Source organism: Octodon degus, unplaced genomic scaffold (genome assembly GCF_000260255.1).
Source record: "Octodon degus isolate 3935 unplaced genomic scaffold, OctDeg1.0 scaffold00046, whole genome shotgun sequence".
In the NCBI taxonomy this organism is placed as follows: domain Eukaryota; kingdom Metazoa; phylum Chordata; class Mammalia; order Rodentia; family Octodontidae; genus Octodon; species Octodon degus.
Window position 1 is genome coordinate 8,420,591 of NW_004524622.1, and position 15,000 is coordinate 8,435,590.

A 15,000-nucleotide genomic window follows, 5' to 3' on the forward strand; every position below is an offset into this window, starting at 1 on the left:
TTCAGACACATCTTGTTGCTTTGGTTTTTTTTCATGTTTCTATTATTTTGTATGCTGAGGGTTTAAGATTAACTACTGTAAAAAAAGTTTTATCACTACTATGAAGATGTTTAATGTATGAGATTTTGGCTTTGGTATTTATGTACCTCTTCAACTGATTCAGTATAATAGGTTCAGATCCAGTCACTGTATTGCAAGCAGAAAGCCATACCACTTACATACATATCTAAAAATCCAACCATATTATCAATTATGTAAATTAAAACTTGTTTTAATAATTTTATCTCTTCAATGATCCATCAAGACTATTATATATTACAGGTGTAGATGTAAAGGATGAAGAGGAAAAGTAGAAGATCAGAAAGAATAGGAGAAAAAAGGTAATAGCAAATGAAAGAAATATCAAATTTTTGTTGATACTATTTTTATAACTGGAATAGAGGGCTGAAGAAATATGAAAATATTTGTTGAGGTTGGAGAAGAGACACAGAGAGAAGATGGTATAACTGGAGAACAAGAGAAGATGTGAGAAAGTCAGAACCACTTCATAAGCTTATGTGTGTTTCTCTATACATAACTTCTGCTAAGGATTAGCCTGACTTCTTCATGACATACACTATTTAAAGTACTGGTTAATTCTTATTCTCCTTACATATATGGAGTAAAATAAATGTGTGTGCATGTATGTGTGTACAATGAGCCTTCCAGTGCACATCCTCCAAGGTTCCCTCATGCATCTGTTTGTACTTGGCATTGATGGATCCTCTAGATTATATACTTTAAAGGGGCAAATATATCAGTAAGTGAAATCTATCTTAATAAAAGTTATTTTAAACTTGGATAATTGGCTAATCAAAAATAAGCATGGTGGTAGGGGCGGCCAAATAGCTCAGCGAATTAAAGCCCTTGCAAGCAGGCACAGGGGGCTGGGGTCCAATCACCAGGCCTGTGGTGCCAGCCCTGCCCCCAGGGCATGCTGAGACAACCATTGAGATTGGGCATGGTGGCACGCGCCTGTAATCCCAGCTCTTGGGAGGCTATAAACAGGCGGATCACTACGAATCCAATCTAGTAGTGAAAACTCTATCTAGTAGTGAGACCCTGAACACCCTGTAGACCCTAACCCTAAAAGAAAAATTAAAAAAAGTATGATGGAACCATATATATAAATAACATTTATAAATAATAGAGATATAATGTCAGTGCAAATTTAAGGAAAAATAAAGAAGTGCAAGTCAGTCATGTGTCAATGACATGGACCTGTTCTGAGAAATGCACTGAACTTGTTACTGTGCAAATGTCACCATTATAAACTGTACTTACACAAACCTAAATTTTTTTTTGGCGGGAACAGGGATTGAACTCAGGCCCTTGTGCTTGCCAGGCAAGTGCTTATTCCACTGAGCCATCTCCCTGGCCCTTACACAAACCAAAACTATACAGCCTACTTTTTTTTTTGGCAGAACTGGGGATTGAACTCAGGCCCTTGCACTTGCCAGGGAAGCACTTATTCCACTGAGCCATCTCCCCAGTCCAGCCTACTATTGTACATAGGATATTGATAGTATGATCAAAACCTATAGTGAATGCTCAAATTTTGTTAATTTTATTGTGGTAAAAAACTAGCAATCCCCCTCAAAATTCTTCCCCTCACTTTGAACACAGATCATCATTCTTGCTATTTGTCTTCATTTGTACTGTCATGGCTACCTTGATGTCCCAACTTGATTCAACACACTTACCCTCATGGTCATTCTTACTTTGGCGAAGAGCTAGAAGTCATATGATGCCAGAGCTGGTGAATAAGGCAGAAATGGATACAATGCAATATTTTTATCAGTCTGCCTTTCTACTGGATGGCACTCCGCATTCACTATAACTTTGATCACATCTTCTAAAGACACAAAAGAGGACTTCTAGAACTGCTTCAGCAAGTGACAAGAATGATAGGGTAAGTATGTTCAAAGCAAAAAGGGTATTTTTAGGGGGTGGCAATGTGTCTTTTATTATAATATATTAACTACAAATATTTGCCATAAATTTTGATTATTCCATGTATAATATAGCCTTTTTAATTTTATTTGTTTATTTAAGGAAGGGTCTACAGGGTGTTCAGAGTCTCACTACTAGATCAGACTCATAGTGATTTGCCTGTTTACAGCCTCCCAAAAGCTGGGATTACAGGCATGTGCCACCACACCCAGTCTCAATGGCTGGCTTAGCGCACCTTGGGATTGGGGTCGGGACCAGCACAGCAAGCCCTGGGATTGAACTCCGGGCCCCTGCGCCTGCTTGCAGGTGCTTTAATCTGCTGAGCTATTTGGCCAGCCTGCCTTTTTAATTTTAAAATCTTTTCATTTAAAAAAAATTGTGGCATTAAACATTATTAAATCACAAATCTCTATACTACATATTTATAAACTTAAAATGTTAGATTCAACAGATCCTATCACATTGACAGAATTGTACGACCACAACCATAAACGAATTTAGATCATTTTTGCCATCCCAAATCAAAACACTCTATCTACTAGTCCTCATCTCCCAATCCTGCCTCCTAAATCTAAGTAACCACTGAGCTACCCTCTTATCTTCATAAATTTTTCTATTCTGGGAATTTTTTTATTTCCTTTTAAAATATACCATGCTCACAACAACAGTAAAGAGCTTAACATATCCAAAGAAATATACATCCTACAAAATGAGCTCTCAGGCCACATTAGGGTGAAAACTAACACCAACAACAGAAACATACTTAGGAATTTCTACTATTTAGGTAATGGAATTTCTATTTGACTGACTTTCTTTTCTTTTCTTTACTTTCCTTCCTTCCTTCTTTTCTTCCTTCCAGTACCAAGCATTGAACTCAGGATCTTGCACTTGCCAGACACGCACTTATGCCACTGAGCTATATCGTTGGCCTATTCTTTTCTCGCTCTTTCCCATTACATTATTCTTATAAGGGAAACTATACAATGCACAAACTTATATGCCTGATTTACTTCATTTAACATTGTACCTCAAACTGCATATGTGTTCCTACAAATACCTCACGTTCATCTCTCTTAATGACAAGAGTACTCCATTGTGTTTAGTACCACACTTTCTTTATCCATTCATCTACTACTGGGCATATAAACTGATTCCAAATTTTAGCTATTACGACCTGTGCTGCTATAAACATACATATACATACATCACTGTAATATGATAATTTTAACTCTTTAAGGGAAGATATCCAAAAAGGGAATAGCTGAGTCAAATTAAATTTCTACTTTTAGTTTTTTGAAGAATCTTCATATTAATTTCCATAGTCGTACCATGTTACACTCCCACCAACAATAAAGAAGATTTCCTTTTTTGCCACAGCTTCATTGGCACTTGTTATTTTCTGCGATAACTTCATTAAAGAAATTTTTATATTTTTTGTGCTGTCCTCTGATCTCTTAACAGTGCCTGTAATTCTCAGATATTTTAAAATCACCCAGCAGCTGTTGGTTCCAGTTTTCATGGTCTCTTGTTATATTTAAGGTTATCTTTGAATATCTGATCTCCTGCATCAACCTCTTCTTCTATTCTGAAACTCTTTTCTCACATTGGCCATTTCTGTCATACATATATAGTGATTCTTTTTAAAAATTATTTATTTATTTATTTATTTATTTATTTAATTTAGTACAAGGTCTCGTTACACAGCTCAGACTCAAAGTGATCCTCCTGTCTCAGCCTCCCCAGCGCTGGGATTACAAGTGTGTGCCACCACACCTGGTTTTGGTGGCCAGCATGGAGTGCCCAGGATTCTGGGGCTGGCACAGAATGTGGTACTGGGGATCAAGCACAGGTTCTTGCACTTGTCAAGCAAATGCACAATTCTTTATATTCCTGTCTTGATAACTTTTCATGGTATCCAATTTCTTTTTACTAAAATGGTCATTCATGGCCGGTGAGATAGCTCAGCAGACTAAGCTCCTGCTTAGGCAAGCACAGGGACCGGGGTTCAGGCCCCAGCACCACATGCCATGCCGCACCTGCTCCCAGGCTGAGCCAGGCACTATGCCCAGGTGCGGTGGCACATGCCTGTAATCCCAGCACTAGGGAGGCTGAAAACAGGAGGATCACTATGAGTCCAAGCTGTGTAGTGAGACCCTGTATCAAATACATAATAAAAGAATTTTAAAAGATGAAATGGCCATTCATACCTTATATTATCTTAATTTATTCAACTGTTGCAAGTGTGTCTTTAAGCTTGCTGATCGTTTTATCAATTAAGTCAGTTACACTGTCTTTGAGCCTACTGAACATTGTATGAATCTATTTTGTTTCTTTCATCCCTTCAAACATTTTTATCGTAGTTTTTTTTTTTTTTTTTTACTTTCTTGACCTCAATGCCCAGGAATATACTTTGAGGAGGTAAGAATTTTCAGACACATCTTGTTGCTTTGTTTTTTTCATTTTTCTATTATTTTGTATGTAGAGGGTTTAAGATTAATTACAAATCTTTCCTTCCTTAATTTTGGGTGTCCGGTATTTTGTCCCAGCAACCAAAGAAAAGAAACCAAGACAACAGCCATTCTTTTGGGTTGAAATACAATCTAGAAGCTTTTTTTTTTTTTTTAAGGCAGGGTCTCACTATGTAGTGCAGGCTGGCACTGAACTTGCTTATTTATATGTAGCCCTAGGCTGGCCTCAAACTCACAGTGATTCTCCTACCTCATCCTCCCAAGTGCTAGGATTACAAGCATGCATCATCATACCTAGCCCAATAAATATTAATGTTGTTTTATGTTTTTCAAATGGCCAGCCCATGTATGCTATAGTCTATTTTTAATTTAACTTTTTAAACTTTTTCTTAAAAACTAAGACTACATACACATTAGGGTAGGCCTACACAATCCAAATCATCAGTATCACCAACATCCTCTTCCCTATCTTTTATCACTGGAAGGTCCTCATGAGACTATCATCTCCTGCAACAACAATGACTTCTCATGAGATGTCTCACAAAGGACCTACCTGAGGCTATTTTACGGTTAACTTTTTATTTAAGTATAAGGACTACACACTAAAATAACAATAGGAAGTACAGTAAATACATAAGGCTGTAACAGCTATTAATTGTCATATTATGTATTTTATATATAATTGTACATTCTATATTTTATAATGACTGGCAGCTCAGCGGGTTTGTTTACACAGTACTAACCATAAATTGAAGACACTATGATGGCTATAGTGTACCAGGCAATAGAAAAGTTTCAGCTCCACTATAATCTCTTGGGACCACTGCTGTATTCACAATCTCCTATTAATCAAAATATTGTTAGGTATACATGAGTAGATACTATTATAAGGTCTATATAATACACACGAAGTGATGTATTACCTGAAATTAGACCATGATTAAGTTAAAAGAGTAAGTTCTTTACATAACTATTTCACAAATCTTTATTGTATGAAGATTTAGAGCTATTTGGACTTTGGTCATCTTTTAAGGCTTAAGATGCATATATGCCTCCGAATAAATATATACACAAATATAAAATACACTTACCAAAACAGAATAAATATGCAAACATCGGTAAACAGGAGAAAAATCAACAAGATCCTGAACATTTAAGACCTGAAAAATAAAGCCATTTAAAAAAAATTATACATCAAACTATTAGTCTCCTATTGGATAACATAAAGTTAAAATATAAACGAGATGGGCAGATGTAATATCATATTTAGTAAATCTTACCACAGAAAATGAATAATATAAATACACCTATTTTATTTCATTTTGGCAATTTTTTCTTTATATGTTCATCATCATTGAGGACATTTTATTTTTTTTTTATTATTTTTTTTAATAAGGAAATTAATTTTTTCTTAATTTTATTTATTTATTTTTGTGTGTATGTGTGTGTGGCCAGCTCAGCCCACCAGGGGGCGGGGCTGGTTGGCATGTGGTGCTGGGGGATTGAACCGTGGTCCCTGTGCTTTACTTGTTCTAAGTAGGTGCTTTAGACCACTGAGCCATCTCACCAGCCCATCATTGAGGACATTTTAGATGATAAATTTATCTTTACTTTGCTTGGCAGACTACTAGACAACTGCTACAGATAGACACTTTATTATTAATCTTGTGAAAATGATGCAGGAATAGATAGGGTAAAAGCAAGGTCTTTCTCCATACATGCATATGATTCACGACTACTGCTTGAAGTTAAAGATGCTATCACTATTATTTAGAACACAAAGAAAGAAAAAAAACCACAGCTACCTGAAACTATGACATCATCAGTTTTAATATGTATATTTCTGCTTTGTTAAAAAGTGAAAAAATAATACAGCTTAGAATATTTAAAACATAGTCAATGCTACGATGTTTTAAAAATATATAAACTTTCTTTAAAAACATACTTCTATTTTTATTGATCCTCAGAGTGGACCTAAGTCATTTTTATTAGGAAAAATGACAGAAACAAAATGTAATAATAAGTAAAAGAAATCCAGGAAAAAAACTGAGTTATTCTAAGAACATGGACTTGACATTAAGGCATAATAGCAATACTCTTACCAATTAAATAAAACAGACTGAGGAAAATTTAGGTAAGACTAGATCATCTATTTCTACCATGTATAGCTATCTCAGAAGAGATCACAGAAATTCTGATTATAAACAAAAACATAGATTTAAAACTCACTAATTTCAAGGGACTGATCAAGACACTAATTCCACATTAAAAATTCACTTAACTAGCTAGTAATGGTGGTGCACACCTATAATTCTAGTACTCAGGAGGGTGAGGTAAGAGGATCCCTATGAGTTCAAAAGCCCAGCCTGTGCTATACAGTGAGTTCAAGCAAACTACATAGCAAAACCCTGTCTCTAAAGAAAGAAATTAAACTGTCTTAGGGTGTTCATTAATCTATATTCAGGAAAGTGACAGCTATCTATCTATATATTATATGAACACATACATTAATATACATATATATACATACATGTTCAATCTCATCTTCAGACATACAGCAGAAATGATATTTAGTTATTTTTTCATCCATACAGGTAACCATATAAGCACTTATTCAAACAGCTTAATTATAAATTGTTACTGTTCCCCAATAAGGTCCTTAAAAAATTTTTTTTAACATGTACTACTAAGAACTTTTTTTAAAATTTATGTATTTGGTATAGGGTTTCACTTTGTAGCTCAGACTCAGTGATTCTCCTGTTTTCAGCCTCCCCAGTGCTGGGATTACAGGCCTACACCAGCATGCCTGCTGGCTCTCAGGGGGCGGGGCCAGAGCCACATGCAATAGCATGGATAGATCCCCTGTGCTTGCCTAAGTAGGCATTTAGTCTGCTGAGCTATCTCGCCAGCCCTAAGAATTTTTTTTTTTTTTTTTTATGAAAATAAAATCTCACTGACAAGATCGAACTTATTAATCACCAGGAATAGATAGGCTATGACATTAACTAACCTCACAAAGAATTCAAGGAAGATAAAAGATAATCTCAACAGAAAACTATAGAGAGAATTTAAAAAGCAAAAGGAGGCTAGCAAGATAGTGCAGTGGTCTAAGCACCTGCTTGGCAAGTGCAAGGATGTGGGTTTGATCCCTGGTACCACATGCCCTGCTGGCCCTGCGCTAAGACAGCCACCGAAACCAGGCTTGGTGGTGCAGCCTAAAATCGCAGCGCTAGAGAGGCTGAAACAGTGTAGGGACACCCCGTACCAAATAAATAAAGATTTTTTTAAACATTTTTTTAAAAAGCAGTAGGAAGGACAGGCTAGATAGCTCAGCAGATTAAAGTGCCTGCTTAGGCAGATGCAGGGGTCTGGGGTTGATTATCTGGCCTGCCCTGCCAGCCCCACCTCCAGGGCGCACTGAGATGGCAAGTGAAACTGGGGTGGTGGTGCACACCTGTAATTTCAGCATATGGGAGGCTGAAAAACAGGAGGATCACTATAAGTCCAATCTGTGTAGTAAGACCCTGCATACCCTGTACTAAATACATTAAAAAAATAAATAAAAAGTTTATGAAAGCAATAGGATAAGAGAATTAATTTGGATATAACGATAGAAAGTTAATATTTAAAGATAAATTTCAAGGTTTCTAAAGTTTTTAAGACTTAACAATTGGAATAACTCCATGGTGCATTTACTCTGACTGACATAAATCCAGTTTTCACATGGCAAGACTAGGAGTCACAGTGATACACATTACAATCCAAAAGAAAGAAATACCATTACCTCCTCTTCATTCTCATCTTCTTCATCAAAGGCATGTTTCAATACAATTTCTTTTTTTTCTTCTTGAACTCTATCATGATTTATATACATATTCTTCCCAAATTTCACATTATTTTGCTTCTGAAGAGCAACACTGAAGGTTTTCTGCTGCTGTGCCTATTTTGGAGGAAGCAAAATTCAGAATATTTCAAAATTTATTCTGGCCAAAACTGGTTTCAAAACATGTTCATAATAATTTCTATTTTTAATCTAGATGCAGGATGTATAGCAACATCATCTTTTCAACTCATGGTTATGCCTTCTTCCTTTCCAAACAGTCTTTCAGGTAATTATCAATAATATTTTGTTTCCTCTTTATTTTTTGAGACAGGGTCTTGCTATATAGTTCAAGCTGGTCCTGAACACACATGTAGCTCAGGCTGGCCTTGAACTCATGGCAATCCTCCTACCACAGCCTCCCAAGTGCTGGGACTACAGGCAAGCACCACCACACCCAGCATGAATTTTATTTGAAAAGATAAAGAACCAACTTTTCATTTTATTCGTCTCCCTGTATTTTATTTATCTACCTATTGTATTTTACTTCTATTATGTTGATCTCTGTTCTTATTTTAATTATCTCCTTTTCCACTGAATTTATTTTTTAGTTTCTCTAATGTCTTGAAATGACTACTCGATCATTTAAACATTTCTTACTTTGTCAATTTAAGGCTACAAATTTTCCTTTAAACATGGTGCTTTCCTAACCCACAAGTTTTCTAGATAATTAGTTTCTAGATTTAGAATCTCTGGATTGTCTTCTTGAACTGTGCCTTTAAATCTTACTCTCCTACATCTTCTTAGTCTGTACTACTTGATTAGTTCCAGCCTACTAATCTGATGTTAGAACTCTCCCTCACTAGCCTGCCATTTCTGTTCCTACACTTAGGACAGAAGTATATAATATATAACCATATTCTCAACATTATAATAATAAGGAAAATGATCTCAGGCCTGATTTCCATAGAAAAGAGATTGTAAGTTTGACTCAAGTTCTTATGTAGCTTCTTTCCATTTACACCAAATAATACTTTCTTTGTCAATCAAGGATTTAACACTAGGCTTAACAATACATACTATTAAAAATATTTTGAAAATTCCATCTTCTACAGCCCACCTACAGAAAAGCAAGAGTTAACTATGGCTGAAAAAATTAAACAACTTAAAAACATTATTGGAAAGATAAGGTATTATTACACAATGGAGTATTATTCAACTATAAAAAAGATAAATTTGAGGCTTTTGTAGATAAAAAGGATGCAGCTAGAGATTATATTGGTAAGTGAAATAAATCAAATAAATCAAAACCACATGTACAAACATCATATTATCTCACTACTATGAAAACCTGAAAGAGTGAAGAAAATCTAAAAAGTACAATAGATACTATGAAAGGAAAAGAACTTGTTCAATGTTAAGGAAAATATAGGATGAGGAAAAGAACAAATAAAAGAAGGGAAAAAGACATATTTAGATATATATGCAGGATGGTCTGGATAATTGTACTGCTGGTCTTTTGAAAGAAGCAGTTAATCCTTAAATTTTTTTTTCTTTTTATTTCTTCTTTTGAATTTCTTACAATGTTTTTGTTACTGTTTTGTTTCTTCTTTAAACAAATCTTTATATCTGGTAACCTGAACAACTAATTTGAAGATAACATCATATAGCAACAATTGTTAAATTCCTATTACTTAGTTTAATGAAATTTTTTATCATTTCTAATGCTGGGTTTTTGTTTGTTTTTGTTTTCTTTCACTGTGTTGTATTCTTTAAAAAGTAAAAAAAATTAAGAACATTATTGGTCAGGTCTTATGGTACACTCCTATAATCCTAGCACTCAGGAAGCTGAGGTAGGTGATACTAGCCTGGGATATATAGTTCAAGGCCAGTCTGAACTGCATAATGAAACCCTGGATCAAAAAGAAAAGATAAAAAACATTACTGTAAATTGTTTTAAAATGCTGAAAACAAAATCTCACTTGCAAGACCAAACTTATCAATGCCCAAGAATAATTCCATAAGAAAGTAAACTGATCCTAGTAAAGAATTCTCAAAATCAATACATCCTCAAAGTAAACAGTCTATTAAAGTAAATCAATATAGAGTGGCCAGGCACAAAAGATCACACATTATATTGTTCCATATAAATGAAATTGTCAAAATAGGTATAGCCACACAGACAAAACACATTAGTGGTGGCCAGAGGTTAGGAGGAATAGCTCTTTAAGTTATGGAATTTCCTTTGGGATGATGAAAAGTGTTTCAAAACTAGACAGAAATGATGGTTGCATACCTGCACTAGCTACAACTGAAATATTCACTTTAAAACAGTTAATTTTCTTATTTGAGTTTTATCTTGAAAAACAGCACAGAGTATACTACTGTGTAAAGCTGAAACAATGAGAAATATAATGGAGGTTATCTGATTTATAGATAATTCTTTAAAAGATTAGGGTGGAGAGTTCGTACTGAATTTTAATTTCCTCTAATTTAACCATGGTCTATTATACATCAACTTCTTTTATTAGAAAAATATAGTGAAATCGTCTTTAGGTACTGTGTAATAGTAGATGGGGAAATATCAGGCATTAGAAATCATGTTGAGAATTGTTTTATTTCTATGATAAATTTACTAGGAGTTTTAACAGCTAATTCATAAAAATTTTAATTATATTCATTTTTAAACTTTTCATCATTGAAAATTACAAATATAAACAAAGTAAATAGATTAATACAATGAACTACCAGTTACTGATCAATTATCTTTAAGAAATATTTTTATGTTCTTATTTCATCTACACATTCACCTATTCAATTTTTTTACTGTTTTCCTTGGATTAAGATTTATATATACTGAAATATAAAATAGTTGTACAGTTTTGACATGTACACTTTTATCATGGTATAGAACATTTCCATTTTCCCTTATTTCCTCTCCTTAGCAATTTCCCTATCTAAGCCTCTGGCTGCCTATCATTGTGCTGATTTTTTTTTTAAATCCTGTTTTGCCTGATTCAAAACTACATTTAAACATAATCACTCAGTCTGTACCTTTGTTGTAGTTCAACTTCGGTGGCTTAACATATCTGTGAGATCTATGTGTAGCTGCATTCTCATTAATCCATTCCTTTTTACTGCTAAGTAGTAGTCCACTGCATGAGTACACCACAAGTGGTGTTCTATTCTCCTTCTGATAGCTACTTGGGTTGTTTCCAGTTTTTTTGCTAATTGTGAACAACAGTTTAAGAACATCATTTCTATCTGATAAACAGAAGTGGAACTGAAGGCTCAAAAATAATATTAACTTTAAAACTTCTGAATATTTTTTTCCTTTTGTTATTGAATTTTAGTTTTTAATTCAAAGTTGATACTATGAATTTCTCTTGCGTCTGTGGCTATCACTTTTTAGCTAATTTTGTAATAGACTGACTGTTAGGAAAAGTTAATGTAGCACCACATGGGCAGAAAAGATTGTAAGAGGTCAGTTGGTGAGTAAGTGAAGAATTCAAATTAGATGGAATTTATTTAAATTAGGAGTAACAGTAAATCCAGTAAATGGGCAAAATCCATTCCAAACAACAACTAGGAAAGGTTTAAAAAAGAAAAAAAGGTAAAGGTAAAAAAAAAAAGGGTAAAGCTAAAATAAGCACTTCAAAATAAACCTTTGACTTTTATATCCTAGATTACTAAACAGCACTAAATTCAAATTCTTTTTTATCTCACCTGTTTCATTGCTGTTTCACCTATTTTGTCAGAATGTTTTCGAATGCTTTCCAAAAAGTCTTTGAGATCAGACATGGAGATTTCTTTAATATTCTCACGGAGTTTAGGAAGATTTTCTATCATTAACTGACAGAACCGGTATTGACTAACCCGGGGAAAATACACCTTTTCTAATTGTTCCATAGTTTTTAGGGCAGAATAATACCTGTGAAAAGTGAAAAAGAAAACTCTATAACAAGTTCTTACTATATAAATTTTATAATTTAAATAAATCATCCGTCAAGCCTCCTACAAGGAAAAGATTCACAGTGGCTGGGATGTAGCTCATTAATACAGTGTTTTCCTAACATTTGAAAGGCCCTGTATTCACTCCCAGCACTGTGATCAATGTAATAATAGTTAAAATCAACATTTATTTTTATTTAATAAGCAAAAAAACTACATACAATACACAAATTGCAGGATCAAGGATATTATTATATCCATCACATTTTCTTAAATACATGTACAATTTCAGAATTATAAGTTATTTAATATGTAATTTCATACTATCTCTCCCACTATAATTCCACATACTATAGACATTACACACACACACACACACACACACACACACACACACACGGTACAGATTAAACTTTAACTAATGAAAATTTTATTTTCCTATTTTGGGAAATTTTCACACTAATATTCAAGGAATTAAAAACAGTAAGTGTCACAAAAACTAGGTGAAAACCCATTGATATAATGAAGTCGATTCAACAAATATTTATAGAATGCCTACTATCTAATAATGTACTATTTGATACACTGGGTATATAGCACTTAGTACAGCACAGTCTGTGCCTTAGAGAATAGACTCTCTAATACTTTGGCATGCATAATTTAATTTTCTTTAGGCTCCTATGAGGTATAGAGGTACTCCTTTTATGATTTAGGCCTAAAATGTCCTCCAAAAATCTAGTGTACTGAGAGGTGAGGTTTTTAGAATGGTAACTGAATCATGAGGATGCGCTTTTCTTCATTGGTGAGTTCAATGGATAAAGTCTACTAAGAGGCAGGGCCTGACTGGAGCGGATCATTGAGATGTGACCTGAAAGGAGGAGTCTTTGCCCCAGCTCTTCCCTTACTCTCTACTTCCTGGTTACCACAACATGAATAGCTTTTCTCTGCCATGTCAGTCTATCACTCCATTTTTACCTTGGAGCCAGTCAACCATGGCCTAATTACACTGAAACAATGAGCCAAAATAAAACCTTTCCTCCTTTAAATCACAGGTATCATGTATTTTTGTCTCAGGGGGAAACTACAACATCAATGGCAGATATTACTATTAGCATTCTAATTAATTAGCAGCAAGGACTGAGAGTTTTCATTTTCCCACAACACTATCACTAATACCCATTTGAAAGCAGGTAGAGGAATTTTTAAAACTTGATCAAATCATAGTCTAGATCTTTCTTATTGAGTAAAAAAAATATTAGACATGGGAAAAGGCACTATCTAATGAACAAAAAGCCAAAACACATTAGATTGAAGGACAATGAGTTCAAAAGACATTTAAATATACTTAATGTTTTAAACATATATTTTTTCTAGTGTGTATTTTTAATAATAGCATATTTTGCAAAGTATCACAAAATGTTAGCACTAATTTAAAAAATAAGCTACCTAAATTTCATCTTATTTAAAAACTGTCAAAATTGATTTGTTCAAAAATTAAGATATTTAGATGATGTAGAGATAGATGTCTTTATCTAGATGAAGTACATGAACTACATTGTCTTTTCAATATAGCTCATAAAACTAGACTTGACAGATCAGTCAATAATCAAACTACACATCACTCTAATATACTTCTTGATTTGATCTACGTATATTTCAAAAGTGTTCTCTACAACAGGTAAAAATGCTGAAAATTCATGAAAACATCTATACTATATTTCAACATTAAATAATGGCTCCTAAATGAAAACTACCACCACTAGTTTTACAGCATACCACAGACACTGTCAACTAACTCCACAGCACAACTGTGTCTCCTTTCATACTCCTTATCTCTCACTTTCCACCCCAGGAATTCCATGAGTCGCTGAGACATCAAAAGATCTACCTAGTTCCCAAACATGTACAATCCAGAAATGTGAGGAGCTAATGCCATGCATTTAAACTCATACCTTAACCAATAAGAAAATAATTTGAAAATTAAATTCTCTTTCTTCTTCCAGGATGTAATGTTCTGATTTACAGTAATTTATACAACCCTTCAAAAGGCATTTAAAATTCATCAGTATATATCAGTTAATAATAACTTGCCTTTCCCAAATTCCCTATCTCATTACCCTTTCTCTCAATCCAGCTTTGGAGATTACCTAAGATTATACTCCCTAAAAACAGCAATATGCAAAACATAAGATTATTCCTTAGGTCCTACTTTTTAGAAGTCCAATATATGTATACAAAAAGTTCACAATCTTAAAGAGCAAAAGTAAGAAGAGATCAGATCCTGCATCTTCCCTAAACTTTAATCATAAATCTCCTAAACTTTATTTCTACATGGAAGCAAAATCTGCATCAAAATAGATTATCATTTCTCTTTTGGTACACACAATGCTATTTTCAAAATCTTAACAGTAACACGTAACTACTAGAAATACAAAGAGAAAAGATTTAAAATATGCACATCTGATGCTACCACATAGTAATTATTACATTAACTTTGGACACATCCCCTTCTACTACTCGTACCATCCAACAATACAGAATGGAATTTACCTTATAAAGCTATTTAAAAATTGAATACAACTATGCATTAGCTCATGAAGAATTCACTCAATAGGCTTAACGGTAGACTAGACACAAGAGAAGAAACGATCAATGGAGATAAAGACAGGTAAACAAAAATTATGCGAGATGAAACATATTCAAAGAATAGAAAAAAATGGTAGTAATATAGAGTCAGGAAACCTGAAGGTAGGCACCCCAATTTTTCAA

At 34.0% G+C, this 15,000-nt stretch overlaps 1 protein-coding gene across 2 annotated transcripts in view; it reads right to left on the reverse strand.

Moving 5' to 3' along the window:
• The window catches only part of Exoc6 (exocyst complex component 6), a 246,711-nt gene that overhangs the window by 167,607 nt on the left and 64,104 nt on the right, over nt 1-15,000 (reverse strand). For both annotated transcript variants that reach the window (XM_023716247.1, XM_004632054.2), the window contains exons 6-8: nt 12,007-12,211; nt 8,245-8,400; nt 5,552-5,620 (exon numbers count right to left, since the gene is read on the reverse strand). In XM_023716247.1, the coding sequence (XP_023572015.1) occupies nt 5,552-5,620; nt 8,245-8,400; nt 12,007-12,211 (430 nt within the window). The remainder of the gene's footprint in view (nt 1-5,551; nt 5,621-8,244; nt 8,401-12,006; nt 12,212-15,000) is intronic.